Source organism: Bos grunniens, chromosome 1 (genome assembly GCF_055505025.1).
Source record: "Bos grunniens cultivar Pamir isolate PY7600 chromosome 1, Bosgru_T2T1.0, whole genome shotgun sequence".
NCBI classification, from domain to species: Eukaryota; Metazoa; Chordata; class Mammalia; order Artiodactyla; family Bovidae; genus Bos; species Bos grunniens.
The window spans coordinates 87421790-87445234 of record NC_141165.1 but is presented as its reverse complement, the minus strand read 5'-3'; the positions used below and the strand labels follow the sequence as shown (position 1 = coordinate 87445234).

The 23445-nt window shown below is 35.2% G+C and overlaps 1 protein-coding gene across 4 annotated transcripts in view; it reads right to left on the bottom strand.

Moving 5' to 3' along the window:
• The window catches only part of SNX4 (sorting nexin 4), a 59320-nt gene that overhangs the window by 5361 nt on the left and 30514 nt on the right, over positions 1-23445 (bottom strand). For 2 of the 4 annotated variants that reach the window (XM_086401819.1, XM_086401840.1), the window contains exons 7-14: positions 22982-23054; positions 15471-15532; positions 11815-11880; positions 8528-8617; positions 6907-7006; positions 5054-5199; positions 3867-3981; positions 1084-2240 (exon numbers count right to left, since the gene is read on the bottom strand). In XM_086401819.1, coding sequence (XP_086257945.1) covers positions 2193-2240; positions 3867-3981; positions 5054-5199; positions 6907-7006; positions 8528-8617; positions 11815-11880; positions 15471-15532; positions 22982-23054 — 700 coding nt within the window. In that variant the 3' untranslated portion in view covers positions 1084-2192. Of the gene's footprint in view, positions 1-1083; positions 2241-3866; positions 3982-5053; positions 5200-6906; positions 7007-8527; positions 8618-11814; positions 11881-15470; positions 15533-22981; positions 23055-23445 lie in introns of those variants that run through there. The other 2 variants (XM_086401829.1, XM_086401846.1) reach the window with 1 other exon arrangement.

Genomic DNA, 23445 nt, shown 5'->3' with positions numbered 1-23445 from the left:
TAAAGGAATTATTGTACTATCAAGTGAAACTTTTTCAAACTCAATCCATCAAGATATTCCTACTTAAATATACATACAACCAAATGAATATTTGTGTATTTCAGAGATGATAAAATATTTTTGCTAATTTATCTCAAAACATAGGTATCAGTGACCTTCTCAAATTAGGTCAGGTAGTAGAAAAAAAATCTAATGCTTTTTTTCTTGGTTGTGCTGGGCCTTCAGTGTTGCTTGGAATTGCTCCTGTTGCAGTGAGCAGGCTTCTCATTGCAGTGGCTTCTCTTGTTGTGGAGCATGGGCTCTAAGTGCATGGGCTTTAGTAGCTGCAGCACAGGAGCTCATTAGTGGTGGCTCACAGGCTCTAGAGCGTGCAGGCTCAGCAGTTGTGGCTCATGGATTAGATGCTCCAAGGTATGTGGAATCTTCCCAGACCAAGTATCAAACCTGTGTCCCCTGCACTGGCAGGCAAGATTCTTATCCATTGTACCACCAGGCAAGTCCTCTAATACATTTTTTCTTTTAGCATAAGGTTAGGTTGGAAGAAAAGGCTTTTGATTTTAAAGGCCAAATGGAAAGCTATTTTATTTCGTGAGCCAAGAGAGGATACACTTCAGTGGGATGAAAAGTGTACCTACCAAGATGACTTTTGCTTCTAACAATTTTATCTTTTTTTAAAAAAAGGTAAAAATTTAGAAATCATATATCATTTCATAATCTTATTTTTAAGAAATCCAACATTTTGGCATAAGACAAATGTATACAATTAAAGAGTTGACTCATTGGAAAAGACTCTGATGCTGGGAGGGATTGGGGGCAGGAGGAGAAGGGGACGACAGAGGATGAGATGGCTGGATGGCATCACTGACTCGATGGACTTGAGTTTGAGTGAACTCTGGGAGTTGGTGATGGATAGGGAGGCCTGGCGTGCTGCAATTCATGGAGTCACAAAGAGTCGGACACGACTGAGCAACTGAACTGAACTGAACTGAAACTCTTCAAAACATAGTATGGCATATATTATTTTTCCACAGGGCATCAGATACTAATAGATATAGACCACTTTGTTAAATAACAAAAATCATATGAAAATCAACACAGTACTTCATTTATTTACTGTATAAGTCTGGCAAACAGCACAAAAATTCAGCAACATTTCAAACATGTAAAAAAGTCAAATGTTGAACAGTACTGAAAAAATTTTTTTACATAATTAGTAATAATGAGTACACATGTAGAGTTCTGCAAAGCTAGCAAATTCCAAGGGTGCTTGGCTTCTGAACATACACCACAAAAACACATACACAAAAGCAATATAATTTATCTTTATAAAAATTACAGCCAAGCAATAAAAAAGGATGATAATAATGAAGATACTAATACATATGTTCACTACATATATCTTATACATTGAAATGCTACATCTTGTACCCTGAAATGCCATGTATAGAGAGCCAAGCAGAGTAAATTTAGGCTCATCACTGAGGTTAAGAATTATTTAAGAATTTAATGCTTGTATATGTAACATACTCAAAACTTTCTATATAGCAATTCCTAAATTATAACAATGTATTCCACTGAGAAGTTGAGTCTTCTTTGTTGGCAGTATAAAATTTTTGACCACATCAAAATTCTGGTAAAACACACACTGAAGGCATTGTCTAGTGTATTAATGTTCATGGGCATTAATGAACGTAGGAGAAATTCTTAGATTTCACACTAAATTTCAGCTGAGCTTTGTCAAACCAAACAGCTCAACTGTAAGGCAAGAAAAATTAACCCTCTCTGATAGATTAGTGGGCCTTAGCACATAAAGATAAGAATTCAGTCTTAGGGAAAGACTCCCTACATAAGCAAATATGAAACAGTGGGCACTGAAATGAACTTCTAGAAATGATCTAACATCTTGATACTCAGACACTGGTTCAGAAGCAACAATCTGTTGGTATATTTTATCTAATTAACATTTTACAATCAGCACCAGTCCCCAAAACCTCAAATTATAATATTTAATCTTCATTAAAATACATCCTTTTGTGCTATATTAATATAACTATTAATATAATCAAATTAAGGAAAGTCGAACTTAACGCAACTTACTATATATTTTTGTGTATGCAGGGTAACAAATCTTTTTATTTACTTGTGCTTCTGTTTTGGGGTACTTTGATTGAAGAGAAATTCATTTCACAGGATTACATCTTGCTAAAGCATTCTTTAGCATTGGTCCAAACTTGAATTCCCTTTTAAAACAAACAAACGGAAAAAAAAAAAAAAAGCCCCCAAAACCTTAAAATGTAATTTTGGAAGGATTTTGAAAGCCCAAGTACTTGGCTTACTGGTATGTTAGATTTCACCTTTCGGAATAATCAATAACTCCAACAAACAGAATACTTTTTCTGGCAATGGCTAATGTAAGTCAAAGTGAAATACTTCTGAAAAAAGTAATAGAATCATTGTATGAGCCTATCTTCAAAAAAGAGACAGAATTCCTACTTCTTTCTGAAAGACTCATTTACTCCTATCATATACTCATATCATTTCTACTTATAAAACAAGTTTTGCAATATCTGAAATGAAAAACTTGATTAGTCTAACAATTAAATATAATTTAATGAACTATTAATTAACCTAATAACCAATATTTTGATAAAAAGTTATAAACTCCCTCTCAATGGTTACAGCAGGCTATTTAGCAAAAACTAACACGTTATTATATACCTAATAGGCTTAAACAAAAACACATGTTTGTAAAAAATGTAACAGTAAAATCTAGAAAGTGGTAGAAGGTATGTTTTCAACAAACAAGATATATACATATATATCTCTTGTTTATATATATATATTCTCTAATAACTTCTAATTTATGAAGAATATTTTAATACTTATACATTAAAGTTTATCAATATTTACTGAGGCTTTGAACAATAGGAAAAAAATCAATCTTTTTAGCTTTTTTTCCTCCCTGATGGAGCACAAAAGAAAAACAAAACAAAACCGCACAATCCTTTAAAACGTCCCAGATTGCCTTACTAAATGATTTACTGAGATAAAGCATGCTGAATCGCTCAATAAAGTGAGAAGCACTAGAGAAAGGTGCACCAGTACTGACTGGTAAACACAGGCAGCACTGGGGCTATGAAAATGAGGTTAAGGAAGATTATACATGTTGTTCTTACAACATCGTTTTAGAAAAATTTCCATCACTGCCAAAACACTTATTTTAACCAGAATAAGCTTCAGTGTTCATACCTTATATGATAGGTGTAAGTGACATGTTTATTAATACACACTTTCATGTGTATCTTTTCAAACTCATTTGTATACATCCAATCATTTAAAAAATACACACTTTCCTCTTTCCCACAAAAACAGGATTGCATTATACGCACTAGTGTGTAGCTTGTTTTCTCATCTGCCGTCCTATTAGGACATCTTATTAGGACAGTGCATGTGAGATCCATCTTGTCTTTTCTAACAATGAATACTCCATTAGCTACTACTTTATCCAGGCCCTAACGTTTAGACCATTTTCCAATGAAAGTATGTATCGCTATTAGGAATGGTATTTTACTGCCCTGTTCAAGAATATCACATAACCATATAATGCTTTTAGTACATATTTTCAAATACAAGTAATAAATAGGGCATACAAATTTGAAACTTCAGATGAGTGGAGACTTGGTAATTAAGATTCTGAGTATGACATTTCTTTCAAAATTAAGTAGAGAAACTGGGAAACATTCTGGAAAAGAATGGACTGTAAAAATGAAAATGATATATACTTTGTTCCAAATAAGAAACTGATTTTAAAGAAATTTGCCAGCACTTCTGAATATACTGGTACCTTCACTGAAACCAAAACCTACCTTTTTGCACATACTGATCTGCATGACTGCGTAGCTTATGAGGGCCTCCTTTAAATCATGGTTCTTTTGTTCTTTGAAGCGTTCAATATCAGCCCAAGCATTTCTGACAAACTCTCTGAAATAAAGGGTATAGTCATCATTATTATTCGTATTTAAATTAAGTAAACTATATATTAATTCAAATAAACACTTCTCATCTGAGTTGGGTTTTTGTCTATAAAGTGAGAGAAAAAGCAGACAGTCATACACTCTTCTATAATTTAATAGTCTCTTTTACCACAAATTCCAGCTTCAAATTATTCCTATAAAAAAGATGTAAATGGCTCCTTGAACCAACTTATAAGCCAACAGATGCCACATGAACTTACCTGCCTGGAGTCACTGCAAAACACACAGTCTTTTCAACAAGATGGATTACGTATTACATTTATCATGTATTTACTTTAAATGACAACTAAAGTTTTAAAAATTCTGAGAGCCACTTGTCTTTTTAACTCTGTTCTTGAGTTTACTTTGACTTACTTGACACCAGCAGTTTCAAAAATTAACAAAACCACCTCCAAATCAGTGGAACTCTTGGTCTGCCTTGATTTACTCAACAACTATCAGACAAAAACAACATGAAAAATGGGCCCAGAAGTAATGGCAGATCTCTGAGAACTGAATTTCTAAAAATATTTATGGAATAATTATATTCTAAGCCATATGCAAGGTGCTGGGACACAAAGATGAAGAAGACACAATCACTGACTTTGAAGGGTTCGTATAGCCAGAGACAGTCACACTGTACAAACTGCCACGGGGTAAGGGTATGAACCAAGTGCTGTGACAGCCTGTGAGAAGGCTTAACAAAGGAAGCAGTTCAAGAGCTGGGCATTGCAGAATGATCAGGCTTTTAACTGACAGAAAAGAGCAGAGGAAATATGCAAAAGATAGAAATCATGTAAAGTGCAAAAAAATAATATTATGAAGTTTAAACACTTCCTTCTTCCTCTTTCCCCCAACACTAACACAAATGCTTCTATGTAACATGATTTTTGATTACTCAAGTTTCTTATGAATATTCAATCACTGTATTTTAGAAGATGAGGCTACATCCAGGGACACTGATGAAGCTAGGAATGGTTATAAGCCACCTGCCACAGAGCCTATAAGTCTAGCCATGTTAAACACCCCAGCATTTTTACCTGCCTTCCAGATTTTTAGACTTAAGTTGTTGTTCTCCTTCCTTTATTTGTTCTTCTAGCATCTTTATTCTGGCTTCTCTCTGCTCTGGAGTTTCTTGACCGAAGAGCTTGGTAGTCATTCCCTTCAAAGAAAATGTTCTCACAGTCTAAGATGAAACAGAAACAGATGAATGGATAAATAACATCTGTACACTGAATATTTTTCAGTCTTAAAAAGGAAGAAAATTCTGACACACGATACAATATGGATGAACCTTGAGGACACTGTGCTAAGTAAAATAAGCCAGTCACAAAAAGACAAATACAGTACAAGTCTTCTTACATGAAATATCCAGAGTAGTGTAACTTACAGAGACAGAAAGTGGAATGGTGACTGCCAAGGGCTAGGTAAAGAGGGAAATTAATAGTTGATATTTAGTAAGTATAGAGTTTCAATTTTGCAAGATGAAGAGTTCTGCAGGTTGGCTGCACAACCATGTGAATGAACTTACTACTACTGAACTTGAAAAATGGTTAAAATAATAAATGCTATGTTCTGTATATTTTATCACAATTTTTTTTTTAAAGAGGAAATAGCCATTTCCCCCTAACTCAGACAGAAGACCACAAACCATACAACCAGGGGGCTACTATTAAGGCTTATGATACTAGAGATGCTGAAGAATCAAAAAAGGAAAAATTTTAACTGAGCTTCTTCATCATATGGAAAACTTCCAAGTGAAATACTAGGCAAGTTATTTATGTCAGGAGTCATATTCTTTCAATTACTCTGTGATCATAAAAAATGGATAAAATTCAACAGGCAACAATGAAAATAAACCAAACTGAAAAAACCATTTAAAATCTGCATAACTCACACTAAAACTTGGTTATCTATTAATAAAACAGAATGCCTACACCCAAGCCTCAAACTTCACCATCTCCTCACTCTCTGGAGTTTACTGAAGAAAATGCTTTTCCCTGCACATGCAGGAGTAGAGGACCAAGCTCCCTGAAAATGGACTGGAAATTTCCCCTGGATTTTAAAAATAAATCAAGCCAGTGCGTACCTGCTTCATGGTGAAAGGTCTTTCCCCACGTATCTTTATGTGGGTAACCCACAAGCACTTTTAAAAGTACAGGACTTGTTAACTATGAGATGACTTATAAGCAGTGGCACTGTCATGGCCTCATTACTTCCAGATTGTGTGCCCTCACCACGACAGCTTATTTATTCCAATGAAACAGCTGGACAGTAGAAAGCTGATTATAAAAATGATCTAAGTCTAATACAGTAAGATACAAAATTTTGTTCACAAGTACTCACTGTAAGGATTCAAGAATAAAGTACACAAAAAGCTCTCTGTTAGGAGAGAGGCAATGATTCTAACAGGGCAGTTTTTCAAGTTAACTAAAATTTCTATAATGTAAGTGATAAAATTAAATCTTGCAAAGGTCATTATTTCAATCCCAAAGAATAATTTTTTTTTCACTTAATCAGAAAAGAGATGGTTCTTATTATACAGTGCAATTTGGCAAAATTTCTTATAACACTATATATGTTTTAATGGCTTACATTTTTTTTAAGACTTAATTTTTTAATTTAATTTTTGGCCACCACCATGCAGCATGTGGGACCTTAGTTCCCTGACCAGGGATTGAACTCGTGCTCCCTGCAATGAAAGCACGTAGTCTTAACCACTGGACCATCAGGGAAGCCCCTAGTGGCTTATATCTTTTTATGTCAAGATCACAACCAAAAGAATTATACAGTTGTCCACAAATTACTCCCCTTGAAAAGCTACAGGCATCCTGCAGCCCATTTCACTTAAGGGTCATTATAATACCAAAGACCCAAACAGAAAACAGCTCACCCCAGTTGCCAGTTCCTCACACTGCTGCTTCTTGGATGCTAGGTCCTGAGCAGCCATCTCCAAGTCATACTGCATAAGTTCATGTTTCCTGCACACAGCCCTAGGAGAAAAAAAGTGCTGCCATTTAATTTTTGTGGCCTCTCTAATTATTAACATGTTAAATTTTTCCTCAGCGGGTATAGTGGAGGCATTCATATCTTACTATGGTCAGAACTTTTATATCTAGAAATTTTAAGCTTACAATGTAGTACCCCAATATTAAAAATTTAATCTAGCAGAACCTAAGCATAAATACTTTATATTTTAAATCAAAAAAGGTTGTTTTCCAGATACTTGCAAAAGTTTTTTCAATAAACATACTGTTATCACATACATTTTTTAAAAAAGCTTTTTTTGTACAGCACTGGAATTAATGCTATAATCTCACATAACAACTGAGTATTATTTAAAAAGATTATCTCAAAATTTTCTACTTAGAAATGTCTATTAGTTTTTATTATCATAAAAGTAATCCATGCTTACTAAAAAAAAAAGATTCTAACACAGGAATGTACTAAATAAGTTTTAAAAACACTTTCTTCTCCATAATTCTACAATCCAGACACAATTCATATTAATAGATGGTATATATTGTTCTAGACTTTAGCTAGGCATTTCTGAACTATATACCAAAGACACGTTTCTTTATCAATATACATTCATCTTTTCTATAATCTTTAAGAGTTGCAAAGAGTTCCATTGTGTTGAGCAACCTTCCTTTGGTAAGTTACTTGAAAAAGCTTGGTGTGACCTCTACTACTCAAAGCTCTAGAAGGAAAAATGCTAACAATGTGATGTTTTCATCCCAGCTACTGAACAGCCAAAGGAATACTGCTCTTCTGTTTTATTAACAGAATTCTTATACTGATTTTAAAAGTGACAGGAAAATGATTCATTTTTCTAAACTGGAATATCTCCCAGAGAATTCTGCTTGGCCCTGTAGGAGATACCATAAAAACAGAAGACAAAGTCCTAACATTAAGAAATTTTACAACCTTACTAAGGAGATAAAATATGCAGGTATGGAAAATCACAGAATTTAAAGGTAATATACAATTTAATGACAGATCATAATAACATACACTCAATGTGTACTCTGCTTCCAATCTCCAAGAAAAAAGCAGAAACAACAACATACAGACAGACTTGAAGTCAGAGACTAAAAGGTTTTATCAATATAATGTTTCAAATATAGTGGAAGTGTTAGTCTCTTAGTCATGTCCGACTCTTTGTGACCCCATGGACTGTAGCCCTCCAGGCTCCTCTGTCCATGGGATTCTCCAGGGAAGAATACTGGTAGGTTGCCATTTCTTTCTACAGGGTATCTTTCCAACCCAGAGATCAAACCCAGGTCTCCTGCATTGCAGGCAGACTCTTTACCATCTGAGCCACCAGGGATCAGGGTCGTCTTAAATTCCTATGTCTAGCACTCTGCAACAGATAGGAATACAGTGAGATCTCAGTCAATATCTAGGGGAAGGAATTCATTTAAAAATCATCTTATTCTCTTTATTTTAGAGTAACAGATGAAGAGAGTGTTGACCAGCCATAGGACTGCATCTGGAACATGTATTATACTTACCGCAATGCTTCTGCATAAAAAAGATACTCCTTTAACTGATCTGCATAATGTTCTTCATCTTCCAAAATATCATCAATAGAAGATGCATACCTGTTTAAAAAATAACGTATATAGTGACTCTTATCAAGATACAAAATATTAATATTCTAAAGAAGGGCTATTCAAAGCATGGTCCACTGACCACTTGCTACCCATGAATGACTGACCAAAATACAGACAATGAGAATAAGTTTGTGTCTGTTAATCCCACACTCCTAATTTATCCCACCCCCAAAGAGCAATCCTTAATTACCATGACAATTCTACTGAATTTTACCAAAATGTGTTTAGCAAGGTCTTGGATATAAAAAAAAACCAAAAAATGGTCCTTCTTAAGGTAGCTTAATAAGCACTGTAGTATCTTTTGTTAAATATAGCACAGTGCCCCAGTATAGCACAGGGCACTATATTTAGTATCTTGTAATAACCTATAATGGAAAATTTGAAAGAAATAAATATATAACTGAATCATTTTGCTATATACCTGAAACTAACATAGTATTGCAAATCAACTACATAAAGTATAAAAATATACTTTATGCCTCCAAGCCTGCTTCATGTAGTTAAGTAAACAAGTTTACTGAATTAAAAAATAAACAAAAAATCTAAGTTACTGCTCACTGAAAAGCGATGTGCTTATAGTATTTATGAAAGTAGGCAAAATACGTATTCTATAAATATAAATTTACATTTGTGAGAGTGTGGACTTTGTCCTATGTGACTGAAAAATGGCTTGAGAATCATTGTTAAGAGTAGGAAAAACTCTGTAGTTCATAAATCTACGATTCTGGAAAAGTTAATGTTAAGAAAACAAAAAAGGTAAGTGGCTGGTTGGTTGAAGATTGGAAACACAGTGTGGAGAAAGGGGTAAGTGGTAAAGATGTTTTAGGTATTAGTACTAAAATTAATTTTATTTAACGTTTACATAAACCAAGTGAAGGGATAATCCCAAATTCCTGCAAATACTGAGACTGTCCTGTCAACAGAATGTATGAAGACAACAAAATAGTTGAAAAGCAGCTGGTCAGCTTAAATAATCCAAAGAAAAATGATATTTAAATAAAATAATATTTTTGTCTTTTTATTGGTCAGTTGTAGGAGCTCTTTATATATTTGGGTTGGAAATGTTTACTCCCGGTCTGTGGCTTGCCTCTTCACCATCTTAATGGGGTGTGTTTCTTCGTGTGTGGTAAAACGTAACGTAAAATTCACCTTTTTAACAATTTATTGGTGTATACAGTTCAGTGGCTTCGAGTACTTTCATGGTGTTGTGCAACCATTACCACCATTCATCTCCAGAACTTATCTTCCCCAACTGACTCTGTACTCCTACATTCCTTCCACTTACAAAGGAAATCTTTTGATAAGCTAAATTTTTAAATTTTTTTTGTTTTTTGGCACAGGATGTTAGGTAGTAGTTCCCTACCGAGGGCTCAAACCAATGCTCCCTGCAATGCAAGCATGGCATCTTTACTGCTGGACCACCAGGGAGATCCCAAAATTTCTAATTTTGAAGAACAATTTATCATTTTTAAAAGACTTTTTTTCCTTTCATGTCCTTTAAAAAAAATCTTTTGCTTACTCGAAGGCTGCTAAAATATTCTATTTCCTACTAAAAGCTATAGTTTAAGATTTTATATTGATGTATGTCATCCAAACTGAATTAGCTTTTATGTACGATGTGAGATATGGCTCAAGGTTCCTTTTTTTTTAATGATTCACTTTTTTAAAAAATTACTTATTTTCCACAGAAAAAATAAAATTTATACAGAAAAAATCCTGTTAACTGCAAATAAAGACAGTTTTCCATCTTCCTTTCTATGCTGAGTCTTTGTTGCTGCATGGGCTTTTCTCTAGTTGCAGAGAGCAGGGGCTACTCTCTAGTGGCAGTGCATGGGCTTCCCGTTGCAGTGGCCTCTCTTGTTGCAGAGCATATGCTGGGCTCTAGGGAATGCACATTTTGGGAGCTGCAGTATGTCAGCTAAGAAGTTGCGGCTCCTGGGCTCTAGAGCACAGGCTCAATAGTTGTGGCACAGGGGCTTAGCTGCCATATGGCATGTGGGCTATTTCAGGAGCAGGAATTGAACCTGTGGCTCCTACACTGTCAGGAGGATTCTCTACTACTGGGCCAAAAGGGAAGTCCTCAAGGTTCAGGAGTTTTTTTCCCATGAAGATATCCAGTTATTCCAGAACCATTTCTTGAAATGAGCTATGTAAATGTGCATCTATTTCTGAATTCTATCCTATTCCATGGATCTATCTCAATATCTCCTGGTAACTGTAGCTCTATAGTAAGTCTTGAAATCAGGTAATATGTTCAACTTTGTCCTTTTTTTCAAGATTGTTCTGACTACTTCATGTTCTTTGAATTTCTATATACATTTTTGAATCAGCTTATCAATTTCTATTAAAAATCTCTGGAGGTTTGATTGGGACTGTCATTTAGGAAGAATGCTCATATTAACACTACTGAGTCTTCCAAGCTATGAACATGGTTTAATCTCACCTTTTATTTAGGTACTTAGTTTCTCTTAGCAATGTTTATATATAAAGTTTTCAGTGTAGAGGTCTTTCACACTATTATAAACAGCATTTTCAAGCTTTTATTTTCTAATTTTACTAGTATGAAAAAATGGTTTTTTTATATATGCATTATGTATCATGCATTCTCATTAAACTCAATTGTTAGTTCTATAGTATTTTTGGCTGATTCTTTATTTTCTACAGAAAAATCCTGTTAACTGCCAATAAAGATAGGACAGTTTTCCTTCTTCCTTTCTAAGACATGTGCCATTTATTTGATCTTCTTGCCTTACTGCGCTGACCAGGACCTCTACTACCACTTCTACCAGTAGTGGTGGAGCAAACAGTCTTGCCTTATTCCTGATTTTAGGAGAAAACATTAATATTTCACTATTAAGTACAGTATTAGGTGTATGTTTTACACTGAAGAAATTCTTTACATTCCTAGTTTGATGAAAATTTTTACTGTGAATAGATGGTAAAATGCTTTCGATATACACAGAAATGAACATCTGGATTTTCTTCTCTGTTCTGGCAATATGTGAACTGAACTGAAAGATTTTTGAATGTTAATCTTGCATTCCTGAGATTAACTTCTTTAAGTCAAATCTGTATACAGAGAGCACAATACAAATGCCAGCAAACTTTTTAAAAACAGAAGAATCACTAACACTTTCACACTAAATGTCACCTCCAGTTCTACCTTAAATTCTCTGGGTACTTACACATCCATATGATGACCAGCACTCTGCAGTCCATCACCCATTTCTTTTTCTATGGCACTCCACTCACTATGAAGAAAGAGATAAAACCAAAACCATCAAGAATTATATATGAAATATTATTAAACAGAATCTATTACATTTTTTTCCTAGTTAGCTTTTAAACAGTATGATATCTATTTTATTTTTTTCTTGATGATTTATTTTCTGTGACTCAAATATGCTCCTTTCCCCTGAAGTTTAACAACTAAATGCAAATGAAGGCTTTAAAAATGCTAATTCAAAAGTTCATATCTGCTGTTAAGTACAAAGTTAGTATCATACAAAACAGTTTCTGCTTATAAACAGCTTTCTCAGCTACAGAGCCTATGTAAATCAACCGTGGAGAATGCTTGTCTTGCTCTTGAATGACTTAATCAGAATTTCTAGGATAGAGCTGAGGCACATATATTTTTAAACTCTACATGAATGACTGTGATAACCATACATGATTACATATCACTATCTTAACAGGTAACAGAAAAAGACAATTGTACAGAAATACTGGGTGTACCATAAAACTTCAGTAACTTGTACTAAAGTTGCACAACAAAGTCTACTGGAACTACAGATCATTTTGTTACCATTTCAGGGAAATTCCTGAAATAAAAATTCCTTTTTATGGAAGATGTATACATTATAATAAAGGGGGGAATAGATCTATAATCTTAAATACTAAGAGATGACATAATTTGATATATTTTCTTCCAGTTATTTTTACTTATTGTAATATGGCAGAGATCATGTAGTATATGCACCTTTGTACCATGTTTTTTCTTGTTAACAGTATTTCCCCACATTATTAAAATAATTTGTTCCCAGCATTGTTTCAGTGGCAACTCTTAATTTTTTTAACCATTTTCTGAACCGTTCAAGATTGTTTCCAATTTTTCTGCTATGTAAAGAATGTATAATAAACACCTTCAACTGCAAAATATCATAAAAAGAAAAATTAAAACACTATGATTCTGTTAATCTGTGGTCTTTATAAACTGTTCTTGAAATATCAAGATTATATGCTTATAATACTAGAAGGGAAAACCCTCAAATGGTTTTTAAAATTGTCAAGGAAGGAAAACAAACATAAATAAACATATCTGCTTCTGATAATTTTTACTCATGTGTATTCTCAAAATAGTAATAGCAACAGTTAATCTTTTTTTAGTGCTGGCTGTTTACAAAATGACTCTTTTTTTTTTTTGGCTGTGCTACGTCTGAACACTAATATTCAAATAAATTTCAGATGAATCAAAAATTTCCAGAACCACAAAAATATAGAATAAATAAAAAATATATGCTTTATTATTCAAAAACTAATCACTTGCATGTCAACTGAATTTAATAGATTGAATATTTTTGTATATTAAAAGCCACATAAGTCAAGAGACATATGACAAAGTGGGGGAAAAGTTGCAATCCATTTCACAAACGTCTAATGTTCCTAAAAGATAAACAACTCCTGCAAATCAATTAAGAAACCAGACTACCAGCCCAGTAGGAAAAAATGGCCAAAGATACATACAGACAGTTTATAAGATTAAAAAAATAAAATAGAGGCTATTAATCATCAGGAAAAAAGTTTAACTTCATCCATAATTAGAGTAATATAAATTATAACTACAGTGAGAAGGCATTTTTCACCATCAGGCTGATAAAGACGAAAGTTCACTAAAAATTGTTTGGGTGAGGATCTGAGGAAACAGACATTAACATTTTGATGATGGGAGTTGAATATCTTCCATACAGGGAAATCTGGCAATATCTACCAACTCAATTATCCTTAGATGCAGTAACAACATTTGTAGAATTTTATCCTACATATATGGACTTCCCTGGTGGCTCAGACGGTTAAGTGTCTGTCTACAACGTGGGAGACCCAGGTTCGATCCCTGGGTCGGGAAGTTCCCTGGAGAAGGAAATGGCAATCCACTTCAGTACTATTGCCTGGAAAATCACATGGATAGAGGAGCCTGGTAGGCTACAGTCCATGGGGTTGCAAAGAGTTGGACACGACTGAGCGATCTTCACCGTTCACCGTGTCCTACATATATACTCAATCATGTGTGAAATGACATGAACATGAACATTAATTAAAGCATTGAATGCAACAGCAGATTAGAAATAATTATCAAGAAGAAACTGGTTAAATAAATTATGATGCTTCAGCTCAATAAAGCCCAATACAGTTATTTGCTGATAACAATATATTTAGGATAGCAGTTTTTAAGTTAAAAAGAGCAAAATAAAAGAAGTGAACATTTACATGTTTAAAAAAGGTGGGGGGAGGGAGGGAGTAGAATGCATTCGTTTGTGTGTTAATATACATTGACGGGTTTCCCTGGTGGCTCAGAGGTTAAAGTGTCTGCCTCCAATGCTGGAGACCCAGGTTCAATCCCTGGGTTGGGAAGATCCCCTGGAGAAGGAAATAGCACCCTACTCCAGTACTCTTGCCTGGAGAATCCCATGGACGGAGGAGCCTGGTAGGCTACAGTCCGTAGGGTCACAAAGAGTCTGACACAACTGAGCAACCTCACTTTCACTTTATACATTGACAGTGCTACAATACATTTTATTGGAAGGATACACAAGTAACTCAGAAACTGCTAGTAGTTGCCTCAGAGGAGGAAACCTGGGTGGTTGGCAGGCAGGAGGAGCAAAGAGACTTTTCACTATACAAGCTTTTGTTCCTATTGAATTTTGTATTATATGAATATCTTATCTATTCAAATATGTTAAATGAATTATTTTTGACTACTTCAATCAAAAGGACAGAACATTAGCAAGGACAGTCTTCTTACAAGGAGATATGGATAATAACTACTAAAATTTCACAACTAAAATAATCAACAAAAATTCACAAAAGAAAAGGCTCAAAAATTACCAATATATGCAAGTTACATACACAAGTAAATATTCTAATTTACACTAATATTACTCCAAGACTGAGAAACCAATCTTGCAAAAGCCTTAGAAATTATAAAATAAAACAAAGGAAGAAAAAAAAGAAAACCACCAATTCAATATGACAGTGACTTAAAAGAAATCTCCTTGGGTATCCTGCCAAGAAAATAAAAGACATTGCTCACTGCTTAAGAGGAGTTTATCTTTTATCTGCTCAATATATTAGACTCCTTTACTATTTTTTATTTAAAAAAAGGCTTTACAATAAAAAGTTCGAAGACTTAAAACTCCCTGGCAGTCCAGTGGCTAAGACTCCGCCACTACAGAGAGCATAGGTTCGATCCCTGGTCAGGGAATTAAGAACTTGCAGGAAAAGTCTGAAAACTACTACTATTGGACAGGATTTAAAAAATAAGCTTTGGGGACTTCCCTGGTGGTCCAGTGGTTAAGAATCTGCCTTTCAACGTACAGAAGGTGGGTTGGATCCCTGGTCAGGGAACTAAGATCCCACATGCTGCAGGGCAACTAAGCCTGCGCGCCACAACTAGAAAGCACATACCTCACAAGGAAGACCCAGCCCAGCACAGAAATTAAATAAATAACAATTAAAAACTATCTTTTGCTTTGCAGACTCATATATATTCAAGAATTACAGTTCTTACGCAAAAAGCTGATTAGAGCTAGTTGTTGTTTATTATAAAAGTTTGTATAATGCATACCTGAAAACTCGCCCATAATTCCCATGTACTTTATATACACCATATAGTCGATCTGCTACTCTCTGGAACAAATATTCAAAAGAAATTGCTATTAGTTATAAACAGTTCACTGTTTATAAGTTAAAAACAGATCACTAAAAATACATTTTATCTTCATTAAAAAATACATATGTATACTCAGTACAACTTGAAAAATACGCCAAAAAAAAAAAAAAGAGCTTAAATTTTCCAAAGTCTCATCATGGGGGGAAAAAACTAATGATGTCATCATATTTGTATTTTCATATATATATATATATATATATGTTTTAATTAACATTTTAAAATTTCCTATACCAAGAGTGCTAATATTTTTATCAAGCAGGTTAATATTATTTTTAATAGACACCAGTTAAAAAAACAGATGCATAAAATTTCACCTAGTGGTATATAAATTATATACGCATTCCTTGTCAGGTACTCAAGTTATCCCTAATTTTTTCAGTATTAAATAAGCATTCTCTGAGAGTACAGTTTTTTCCAAATTTCAGATTACTTCCTTAAGATAAAAGTCCCCAAAGACGGATCTACCAGGGAAGAGGATATAAACATTTTCAATTGTATTATTGATAGTTTTATACATAAACGCTACATACATGCAATATACTTCCTGTGCTACTTTATCAAATTAATGCCTTCTAACCATTTAATAACAGTAGAATTATAGTTTAGCTCACTGAGATTAAAACACATACCGCCCCATCATTCACACACATCTTGCAAAAGACAAAAAACACTGTATGTGGTAATCTCCTTTCTCCAAAGTGTTATGGACATGAAACAGAAGACCAGAAGTCAATGTCACATAAAACTCTTTAAAAAAAAATTTCTAGTATTCAATTTCTCAATGAAAATCCTGAAGATGAACTGCCCCTCTAATTCCTCACTCAGTTCAGTTCAGTCGCTCAGGCATGTTCGACTCTTTGAGACCCATGAACCACAGTACGCCAGGCCTCCCTGTCCATCATCAACTCCTGGAGTTTACCCAAATTCATGTCCATTGAGTCGGTGATGCCATCCAACCATCTCATCCTTTGTCGTCCCCTTCTCCTCCTGCCCTCAATCTTTCCCAGCATCAGGGTCTTTTCAAATGAGTCAGCTCTTCGCATCAGGTGGCCAAATTCCTTACTCAAATATGAGTAATTTGAGGAAACAGGCATTAGCCGTACAATAAATCTTAACCCGTTCAACACTTCAGCTTAAAAGTCAGTAAACTACATTGTAAAACTTGGAACTGGTATAAGAGGATCAGGAAGTGCTTTCCATCTCTCCTTGACCTGCTATGAAGAAACACATGCCTGCTAGATGAGGGGGAGCACACTACCAGTCTGCAGCTGGTTTCTGTGAAGTCTTACTAGAACAGTCTTACTCACTCACGCTAGCACTACCCACAGCTGTTTTCATAGCAGAGTTGAACAGCTTCAACAAGGGCCATACGACCCGAGCAGGTGAAAATAATTACTATCTGGCCTTCAGAAAAAGTTTGCCAACTAATGTACTAGACTCCACTTCCAGTACAAAGTTCAGTCTTTATTATGCTTGAAACTTTTCAGGGTTGTCCGCAGACCTCGAAACTAATTACTCTGGGACATTACTTCCCAATTATTTTTTGAGAGTCCTACAGAGTGTTGACTGGTTGTTTAAATGAGTTCCATTGTTAAATAAATTTTGGAAGCAATGAGATTTAAAAGTTTAACAGGTTGTTGTGGTTTTTTTCTGCCTGACTTTTTAGATCTTTAACACTATATATGAATAAGGACTACTGAGAGAGGGTGATTTGCGGTAGGGACCACATTATAGGACTGGCATTCTAAAGATGACAAAATGGAAAATGCCATTCTAGACTACTAACTTTTCTAGATTCTTGTACTTTTAAAAATCAAACCTCCTCCTGAAAGCTGAGCATTTCATCATCTACCTAAGATACTAAGCATGGAAGAGAGGGAAAGAGTTTGTTAAATAACCACGTAAGTGTAAAAACTAGAGCAACTTAAATACAAAATACATATCCAAAATAAACGTGCAAAGATAAAGCTTTGAATTCCAGGTGTTTAAAAGTTTTGTTTTGTTTTGTTTTTCTTTAAATTTTATCACTCCATGCAGCTGATACAAAAAGAGCTTCAATCATAATAATTAGAGCTCTGGAAAATACTCTAGTCCACAGAGCTTGACAAAAAGAGGCAAGAATTCTCATACGCCAAAAAGATGAGCAACTACACAAGGAACCACTCTACTAGAGAATGAGGCAACACAGAGCCACTCAGCAGTTGTTACTGAACCAGCAGTAATGTTTCTGGTATCAACTACTCATGGAAGTAAATTGTGCTAGCCAACTAAAACACAAGATGACTAGTACCCAGATCATCAGGCAGTGAGAAAAAAGATGAAGCAAAGAAAAACTATAGACCAAAAATGAGCATTTCTACAGAAAAGTAAAGATAAAAATGGCCAAGAAATAAATCATGAATTATTAAAACCCATGGCTCAGTGGTAAAGAATCCACCTGCCAATGCAGGAGACGCAGGAGATGGATGTGGGTTCAATCCCTTGGTCAGGAAGATCCCTCTGGGAAGGAAATGGCAACCCATTCCAGTATTCTTGCCTGGGAAATTCCATGGACAGAGAAGCCTGGTAGGCTACAGTCCATGGCATCACAAAAGAGTCGGATGCAACACAGGGACTAAACAGCAACAGAACCAGATTAATTCAATGGTCACTGGTAATCAAGAATCGTGGTGCCAGGGAAAAGGGGCTAGACCCAATGATTTAGTCTAGACTGCCACTCAATTTCAATTCTGTTGACAAGTCTTTCTTTTTGAAAACTGATCATCTTAACAACTGACAACAAAGGACTGACACCTAGCAAATAATATGACAACAGAAGAAACTTGACAGACTCATCGTATCATCCTCCCCAGCTCTGAAATCATTTGGAACTATGCTAAGAATGCCTTCCCTATCCATGCTGAAGTAGTAGTAGATTAAATGTTAAAAAGGACATAAAGTTTTATGACAGTCTACTAAATGATCTTATTTTAAAAATCTGGACACATAGTTTTTCTTCTGAATTATCTCCTACGTGAAAGTGAAGTCACTCAGTCATGTCCGACTCTTAGCGACCCCATGGACTGCAGCCCACCAGGCTCCCCTGTCCCTGGGATTCTCCAAGCAAGAACACTGGAGTGGAGTGCCATTGCCTTCTCCAATGCATGAAAGTGAAAAGTGAAAGTGAAGTCGCTCAGTCGTGGCTGACTCTTAGCGACCCCATGGACTGCAGCCCACCAGGCTCCTCCGTCCATGGGATTTTCCAGGCAAGAGTACTGGAGTGGGGTGTCATTGCCTTCTCCAGAATTATCTCCTAAGGAGGCAACAATCATGAGATTTAAGATTCATGACAGTACTGCTAAAATCTTTCCCAAAGGAGTTGTACCTAAGACTTTACATTGCCATCACTGAATATTTCACAAACACTAGATATGTTATCTATACAAATAACTACAAATTAAATGTTAAATAGTAGCTCAATACTTTCAATTTACATAGTTAGCGTATTAGCAAAGTCAAGCAATCCTCCTTCCCTTCTAAATTTGATTTCCCCTAGAAAGGCAGCAAATATGATTGTAGAAAATAAGGGATTTGCTTCCTTATCTATAAACTGGGGACAGTCATAGCACCTACTTTCAAAGGGCCACTGTCAGATTTAGGTAAAAATAACACACCATAGTTGGCTTATATACAACAGTAAATATAATAAATATTAGATCAGTTCAGTTTAGTTCAGTCCTCAGTCATGTCTGACTCTTTGTAACCCCATGGAGTACAGCATGCCAGGACTCCCTGTCCATCACCAACTCCTGGAGCTTGCTTAAATTCATGTCCATCGAGTCGTTGATGCCATCCAACCATCTTCATCCTCTGTCATCCCCTTCTTCTCCTGCCTTCAATCTTTCCCAGCATCAGGGCCTTTTCCAATTAGTCAGTTCTTCACATCAGGTGGCCAAAGTATTGGAGTTTCAGCTTCAGCATCAGTCCTTTCAATGAATATTCAGGACTGATTTCCTTTAGGATGGACTGGTTTGATTTCCTTGCAACCCAAAGGACTCTCAAGAGTCTTCTCCAACACCACGGTTCAAAATATTAGATATTAGTACCTTTTCCTTTTGTTTTAGTTTATGAAACATGGATTATCTCATCCAAATATCACAACTCTATGAATAACACACTCATTCATATAACAAATATTTATGCAGTACCTACTGTGTACCAGGCAGATACTCTCCAAGAAAACAAACTCTGAAAGGTCTCTGGATTGGCCTGAAGAACTTAGTAAACAGCAGAGAAAGTGCTAACTCCAGCTCCTCTCAATCTAAGACTACCCACCCTTTCTGGTTCTGTTTTAATACCTTAAATATTAACTCTTTAACCTGTAAGTCATTTATTTTTTGCCTTTTCTATCAAGACTTTGAAAAGAATTTTCCTCAACAGAAAAGATAGCCAAATAATTGTATTTTCTTTTTATCTGTTAATAAGTCATCATGTCTCCAACAGTGTCTAAGCCTTCTTCTCTTGACACTGAATGTTACAAAAAGGCCCTCCCTGTGGTGATCTCTGTTGTCTTCAGGATTCTACCAGTGTTGGGTTCTAACCTTCCATTTTTAACTTTTATGTTACTGTCAATGATTAAAAAGCCTTTTTCCTAATTTTAGTATAAATCAAGATTTTAGCTATTCCATATTTTTCACTGGCATTTATCTTGTTTATCAAGTGCTGTCTTACCTTTGAAGAGCTCAAGCAGTCTTTCAGGTCAATTAAGTTTCTGAAGCCTGTTTTCATAAAGTCTAGGGCAAATATCTATACCCAGAATTCTCTTACTTGTGTATTACAAGCTCTTTGATGACAAGGTCATTTTCTTTGAAAGTTCTTGTCATATATACATTACTAACCAGTTCCCCTTGGTTGGTTATAATTAAGTTCAAGAAGCAATTTATCTTACTGCTTTTCAAGATTTTTTAAAACATAAAACTGTCAGCACATACATTTATTTATTCATCCATTCAATGAATACATAGTGGGTGCTATTTGAGTCCAGCATTATTCTCAGGATTCAGCAGTGAGAAAATAAAGCTCCTGCTCTTACGAGCTCACGTATATACTAGTAGAGGAGATAATTAACAAGTTCGGAATCACGGAAAATGACAGAAACCATAGAAACCTGCACCACATTTTATATAGGATGCTCAAGAAAGATAATTTCTCTCAAGAGGTATTTGAACCAGTAACTGAATAACAAAAGAATAAGCCAAATGAGGATCCATGGGGGAAGAATGGTACAGGCCCAGGAAACAGCAAATAAAAGACCAGAAACAAGCTTGGCATGGTTAAAAATAGTTAGAAGAACAACAGGGCTAAAATGAAGCGTTGCTCTTGTTTAGTCACTAAGTCATGTTCTTTTGCAACCCGCCAGGCTGTAGCTCGCCAGGCTCCTCTGTCCGTGGGATTTCCCAGGCAAGAATACTGGAGTAGGTTGCCATTTCCTTCTCCAGGGGATCTTCCAAACCCAGGGATCAAACCCAAGTCACCTGCGCCTCTTCTGCACTGGCAGGCAGTTTCTTTACCATGGAGCCACGAGGGAAGCCCTCAAAATGAAATGTACAAAGTATTGAAACAGCTGTGTGTGAGACTCAAAATTTTCTGTAACATCACTATTACATTTTATCATGATCTCTAAAGATTATTAAGTATTAATCACATTCAAAAATATACTTTCAGCAGAAAGCCAAATATGATCACTGGATATCCTACCTTGACTGTGATAATTTTCTTACTTGCTTTATGAGGGCAATCACCCATACCTTCTTGCAGGCTAGATGATCTGCAGCACAGCTTCACAACAGTGACAGTTATTTCCTCCCTCCTTTAGATATCATTCAAACTTATTCCCTGCATTTTACAGATTCTCTGGGTTTTAACTGTTACACTTTGTTCAATTCACCAACTCATCTCTGCTATTTCCGATAAATCTGACTCTGGCTGGTTTTTCTGCCTTTTCCCTTTGTTTCTTCTGGATGTGAACGACTGCTTGAGAACCTCTCAATACCTGGAGCTGGTATGTGACTGCTTAACAGTGTGCCTCTGCCTACCCAAGACACCCAGCACCGTCCAGCTTCCTGTGGCATGACACCTTCTAGAGTGTGCCCCCTCTTCCCTTCGGTGGAATGTCTTTAAGAGGAAACAGCTTTCATAATCAGCCAGACCTCTAATTTAAGTAAATTCTCCAGGTTTTTTGACAGAAGACAAAAATAGTATGAAGGGTTCTTCCAGTCTTCTGGGGTGTCTCTGACCCCACCTTCACTTTCCATTAAGAACTGTTGCCTTATTTGTTTAGGTAACTTCAAAGCAACTAGAGGCCTAGAAATTTTATCTCATCAATTCACAAGTCCTTTTCAATACCCCATTGTTGACTCTATCCTAGTAATTCTCATAGGTACCTTTTTCTTTTCCTACAAAGTATCTTACAATTTATATAAAGAGTCCTATAGTACTCTGGACGGTTACACAGATTGGGTCAATATGAGGATAGTTCAAAAGGAGTGTTCCCTTACTTTATTTTTTTATACTTTTAATGAAAATCTTCATACAAACATACAAAAAGTAGAGGATAGTAGGATATACTCCCATTTCCCAACATTTACCTTCAACAATTATCATATGGCCAATTAAATTGCATCTAAAATTGACCCTACTCTCCACCCTTTACCATCAGATTCTTTCATTAAAACAAATCCCAGATAATATATTTCATTTCAAGATGATTCCAATGAGTGTAAGATATGATCATAGACCTGGTAACTCAGTGTCTTTCAAAGCCTTTAAGACCAGTTCTAAGGTTTTCTCTAGGTTACCCCACAGGATATTTTTCAGGTACTACATTAATCTACCCAAAAATATATTTCTCCATGTCTATTACAGCCAAACTCTACAGGTAAGTACAATCATTATTGGTATATTTCTAGTTCCTCATGTCATAGCAGACCATTACCCTACATAAGTTTATTTAGTATAATTTAAGAGCACAGATGCAGAATGGCTTAATATTAACTATTCACCAACCTTAAAAAAAAATCTTGAAAGAATAAAAGAATATGTACATCAAAGTCACAAAATTATATTCCAATGCTGAAATGGTAGGCACTTTGATAAATGTCAAAACCACCATACAGTAAGAAAAAAAAAAAAACAAGAAACCATATATAGACTACAGAAAAAACAATAGGTTAAAATTCTTTAAGTTATTTATGCCAGAAAAAATTTCACAATTTTTAAAAAATGCTATTTAGGTGAATAACACACCAAATTTGAATATAAAAATCAGTTATTCATCATAAACACCTTCCATTACTTAAAAACATAATGATTAAATGAGAAGCACTTCCATAAAAACACCTGTCAAAAAGCTTCTGGTGACCACTTACAGCTCTGACTCGAAGAAGATGTGAGATGACAGACTGGAGTTCATCACTATAGTGTTTTAGTTCAATAAATCTCCTGAAATAGGAAACAAAACATCATTTTTTTCATGAAGAGCAGTCAAAAACTGAAAGACAAAACAGCACTTCCTGAGAATAATGAAACTGATTCTATTTAACCATATGCTAGCCTTAAACATTTACACACTGATACAAACTCAAAAAGTTCTACAATTAAATAACCACATTTTCTTTAGATATTTTTAAAGCTGAGAAAAGATGTCATACTTTATAATTCACACCGTGGAACAGAGATAGAGATAAAATTTGTTGGTATGAAAAACTACTGGGGAAAAAAAGAAAACAGGAGAAAATTTATGGTGCTAAAAAAATCTTTTGGTACAAACATAAACTCATGATCTCTAACCCTAATCTTCATGCTGCTCAGTAATCTTTGTTTCTATAATCTA